This window comes from Solanum lycopersicum, chromosome 4 (assembly GCF_036512215.1).
Source record: "Solanum lycopersicum chromosome 4, SLM_r2.1".
In the NCBI taxonomy this organism is placed as follows: domain Eukaryota; kingdom Viridiplantae; phylum Streptophyta; class Magnoliopsida; order Solanales; family Solanaceae; genus Solanum; species Solanum lycopersicum.
This window is the reverse complement of record NC_090803.1, coordinates 60,183,767-60,189,125: the sequence shown is the minus strand read 5'-3', so window position 1 is coordinate 60,189,125 and position 5,359 is coordinate 60,183,767. Positions and strand designations below refer to the sequence as shown.

General features: G+C 28.0%; 1 protein-coding gene across 1 annotated transcript; it reads right to left on the bottom strand.

Annotated features, from left to right (window-relative positions):
* Positions 1 to 305: 305 nt before the first annotated feature.
* On the bottom strand, positions 306 to 1,680 carry LOC101247814 (abscisic stress-ripening protein 3-like). The gene is made up of 2 exons (XM_004237759.5): positions 1,243 to 1,680; positions 306 to 655 (listed from the first exon to the last, which is right to left on the bottom strand). Exons 1-2 carry the CDS (start codon positions 1,393 to 1,395, stop codon positions 482 to 484), a joined length of 327 nt encoding a protein of 108 aa, XP_004237807.1. The 5' UTR covers positions 1,396 to 1,680; the 3' UTR covers positions 306 to 481.
* Positions 1,681 to 5,359: the final 3,679 nt, after the last annotated feature.

Sequence of the window (5,359 nt, the reverse complement as noted above, 5' to 3'; positions counted from 1 at the left end):
TGATCCTAACAATGTGCCCAAGGATGCAACTGGCTCTTACACCCTTGACAAGATTCAGATTCCCTATATAAGACACAAAAAAAGAAATAATGTATTTTGAGTCACTGTGAACTATTATTCTTTAATTTTCATTGACCATAATCATTTTTCATGATTGTATATTAATCCTAAAAAAAATTTCCAGAGATTTAGGCTATAGTCTCCCTCTATTGTTCTCTCTATATATCTTAGATTAAATAAAAGGTTTACACCATCAAAAGCATAACATTTACATTAAAAAAAAGAACACAAGGAAGAAAAAAAGATTAACATTCAAAAACCAAATTAATGAATAGAATTATAGAAAAAGTGTTACAAGGTGAGATTAACATAGAAACATCCACACTACAAAAACACATAATCGTAGTAACTTTTATTTATTTTATAGGCAGTCCATAGATATATATATAGCTGCTAAAATGATAGTAGTAGTTAAATTTAATTAGTGGTGGTGTCCTTTCTCAGCAGCCTTTTTTTCTTTCTTGGCATCTTTTTTCTGATGATGTTCATGGAATGCAAATCCACCAGCACCAACTGCAGCTACTGCTGCTATCTCTTGTTTTATCTTGTGTTTGTGTGCATTCTCTGGATCCTTCTTTGCCTTATGCTTCTCATGCTATATATATTTATGTAACAACAAAACACTAAGATATTGAAGAGATATGTAAGAGAAAAAATACACTTATTATTTTCATTTATCAACCATAAGTATATGGTGCAATGTCATCTAAGGTATTTCTCAAATCATTCGCTTCAAATTATCTGTCATTTCTATTAGTACTTCTCGATATGATATGTGAAAGTCGATTTTCATTTAATAATGCCTTTTTCATTATATCGACACATGAGAATAATCGTAACTTGTAGTAAATTTTGTAATAGTTGTTGAATATCTAAATTTAAATTTTAAAACTAATTTTGTGTTGATCTATTCCAATTAATTTTTTAAAAAATAGTGATCAAATTAGATCTAAAAAAAATAAAACACTTATTTTGAAACGAATGAAGTATGACGTAAAGAAAGTCATAGGATCACTTTAGATTTGGGGCGAACTCATGCGTCATTAGTCCAACTATTTATCTCCACATACAATAGTACCCCGTACATATCCTATTTTAAATAATTGGACGCATGATTTAAGAAATTAAAGAAAACTTATGACATAAATGAAATATAGTATATCGATGAACTTATTTACGTACCAAGGCATAAGCACCGGCAGCAACAGCACCAAGTTCACCAATTTTCTGGAGATGGCTATGGTGCTTTACATTTTTTTCATGATCAACTGGACCACCTTCTTCCTCTTTGTTCTTGTGGTGGAACAAACGGTGATGTTGTTTCTCTTCAGCCATATATGTTATATTATGTTTGCTTCTCTAAATTAATTGTTGATTAAACGTCGATAGACAATTTGTGCTTTGATATTTTGTTTTTCTAGCTAGCTACTCCATTATTTATAGCCCCTATGAATTGTAATATCCAAAAATATTACGTAGTTGACATGAAGGATGAGAAAATTCGTCCATGAATTAGGTGGCACACCTTCAATTTAATTTTTTATATATCACCTTGCTAGAGAAAATTAAACCTGACTTCTTCTGGAAGTATATAATATTATTAATTTGTAATTACTTGTGTGAACGTCAGAAATTTCAATAATTATTTCGAACTAAGTGGATGCTATTATTAGGATAGAAGCTTCTGTGATTTTAGGACCTAATCAAACAATTCAAGTGGATATTATTATCAAAGGAAAATGTTAGTTTGAAAATTTCCTTTTGTTTATTGAACTCACAAAGTAGATAACGCGTACATGGTTTGGTATTTCACTTCTTCTTTTTTAAAGTCTGCGTGTAAGGGCATTGCTCGACGTTTCTTATAAAGAAAGAAATAGTATTTTTATTACTATCTTCGTTTTAATTAATCATGTGATACTGGTCAATTTGGTGTTATATTAAAAAAGGAAATGGATTTTTTAAAATTTGTAATCTAAATCTTAGACGAAGTGTCAGACATTTGTGTGTCTATAGATTATCAAAATAAGAATTTTTATCTAAGTGGAAACATAAGTACCATTGAAAAATAAATGAAGAGAAAGTAAAAGTTCTTCTAAGACTTGTATATTTTAATATATTGTAGTAAAATCTTCACAGACTTGGTAACAATAATTATATTTTTATAAGTGGTTCAATCAAAAAATTACTTTCTTTAATTTTGATTTATTGTGATATCACCAATGGAATTGGTACAATTTAAAATTATTATTATAACAGTAAATTAAGATTTACGAGGGAAAAACAATATTGTGAAATCATATTTGACAAGTGATTTCATTAACTTTAGTTATGTCAAATTTTGTGATAATCTTACAGATTCACTATTCTTAAGAAGATAAAGAGTTTAAACCACATCTAGGGGGATGAATTTAAAACTCAAAAAAATCTGAGTCATACGAAGAAATCCAATCTGAAGGCTAAAGATCCTATAATTGTGTTCAGTGAAAAAAATGACTTATATGATAACTAGTTATGAATGCACTATTATACTTTTCTTCATTATATTTATCATGTAATGATTGTGAAGGTTGAGTTTAAAATTTTTGATGAAATGTATATGTTGTGTAAGTGGAGTGTCGAAATTATAACAGCATCAATCCATCATTGTCAAATTTTAGTTATATGCCTGTAAAAGTTGTTTGCTTTCTACGAGAATGAGCTTGTTTGAATTGAGCTATTATATTTTAAAGGAGATAAGTCAAAAATTATATTATTGGACCGATAAAAATTATTCTATAATGAATAAAATTACTTTACAGTTTAAAGATTGTGAGATATCTGAGACTTAGGAAAAATATTTATGTATTCATTATTTTTAACTATAATTGTAATATATTCACCAACAATTATTATCTCACTTAAAAAGATGATTACAAACATGATATTAACCCGAATTTTGCACAGAAAAATTCTATTTTGGAGGAGTAAAACTAGTATTTTTTAATTAAAGATTAATCTATTGTTAAAATTTAAATTTAAAATCTCTAACTAAAAGAAAATACTTTCACATATAACAAACATAAGATACATATTATAGCTATAGTTTGCATAACTGCACCTTTTGATTTGTATATCTCGCTACAAACAATCAATTTTATACAAATTGATAAGTTTTGTATAAATTCATTTATACATTGTAATTTGTATAATAGAATATGTATTTGTATAATTATAAGTGTGTAGGACGAAAATGTATGTATTTGTATTTGTATATATATATTTTTGTTGCTTTATACAAACACAAATATATTTTATACTCAAATGTATAAAATGACTAATTATATACCAAAAAAGGCTAATTATATACCGAATCAGATGACAAAAAATGAGATATTTGCTACAAATTATAATTAAAATAAACTATGACTATTTAATTTGAATTGATAATTTACTACTTAATACAATTTTTTCTAAAATTTCTCAAAAACAATCACTTACTATCCTACCATAATGGTCTTATTAGTTGAAGTTTTTATCATTACAAAAACCCATTGACAATTAGTTGTGACTTTGGCCTTTGGTTTATGGTTGCTCACCAAATGAATGTTTTTGCTATTTGTTTTCTTCGAATATCACTTTTGAAATTAGATTTATTTAACTAAAAATATGTCATTATTTCGTTATAAATTCGAGCATCATAAAATTTTATAACGAGAATATAAAATCGTCTTTATCACCATCGTAAAGTCTTAATAAATTTGTAATAGATTTGTTATACAACGCGTATATCATCAAATATTAGATGGCAAAGATTGTTAATCATCTACCAAAAATATGGAATTACTTAGCTATTAAGGCTAATAGCACGTGGCAAAAGAGAAAAACAAACATTATGACCCTACTACAACATGAAAATGTCATGTACGTAACTGCCATTCATGTCAAATCTTATGTTTTGTTTTCCACTGCCACCTTCTACCGAGCCCATCTTACGCGGTATGAATTTAAATTAGTCAAAAAGTCAATATAAATATTAAAATTAATTAATAAAAATAATAATAATAATATATTAAATATATTTTATTTGTATCACTTATATTTATAGATAACTACAATTCACTAATTAAACGTATAATCATAGATTTTTTAATATTCTTGGCAAATATTATTTGAGTGAAAATTTAGGTGAAATTTCATCATGGGTTTGACTATGGTATTTGGGAAATATGTTTCACCTTTTTAGAAAAATATGATTTATACCCATTAGTTTTAAAAACTATCAAAATCAACTATAAGTTTATATTACAAGTCAATTGGATGTTCGTTGCAACAATAACAAGTAGTGTCCATGACACTAGAGCAATGTGGTAGTTTGGAGTGAGTGCAACAAGCATCATTCCATAAATCGTGAACCGATTTTTCATCAACAACCATATCATCATTTAATATTCAACTGAATATTTCATCACTACTTTGGTGTTCACGTAAAAAATTATGTAATACAACACAAACAACTACTATAAAGGGTGTTTTTGTAAAAGATAAAAGTTTGGGGTAAGATTTTAATTTTTAAAAAATTTCAAATAATGAGATTTGACCCGAATACTAGAAAAAACTAGTATTTTGAAATTTGGAATATTTGCCAAAAATATTTTCAAATAATGGCAAACTGTATGGACAAACATCATTTGCCAAATTTCCCCCCAAATATTAATTGGGAAATCTATGGCCAAATGGGCCCTTAGAGTATCTCACTTGTACCACTCATTTCTATTACAACTAATCACCTCAATTTCTCACCTACTCTATGTCAAGTCTTCTAGATCAAATCTCCAGACTAACATCATCAACTTTTGTTTTCATTCTTTTGTCAAGATACTCATCTCAATTTCAAGCTTAATGTTTATTACAAAATCTAAATATCAATATGATTGCTCGCTTACTATACTAACTTACAACTATTGGATACAATTTAGAAACACTCGTCCACTAAGACCTTATTGTTAGGATAAAAGATAAGCAGGTGTAACGCGGAAGCTAGCAAAGCAAACCTCAAAAGACTACGAGTAAGAAGACAACGAGAAATATACCAAAAGACACAAAGATTTAACGTGGTTCGGTCAATCGACCTACGTCTACAAAGGAGATGAGCAATCCACTATAAATATGAGAGTACAAAATACAGAGAGAAACAACCTCAACCAATTCACTCGGAATACATGGGAGGTTCACACAAGTGATAACGTATCAAGCTTGTGACCCATAAATTTCCTACAAGAAAAAGATTAGTCAATTCAAAACCTTTTCCTAAAAGGAAAAC

Bases quoted from the DNA above. Each gene is read 5' to 3' on its own strand.
- LOC101247814 (XM_004237759.5), bottom strand. From the start codon at position 1,395: ATGGCTGAAGAGAAACAACATCACCGTTTGTTCCACCACAAGAACAAA. The intron at 656-1,242 runs GTACGTAAATAA...AAATATATATAG, and splicing joins CTGCCGGTGCTTATGCCTTG to CATGAGAAGCATAAGGCAAA.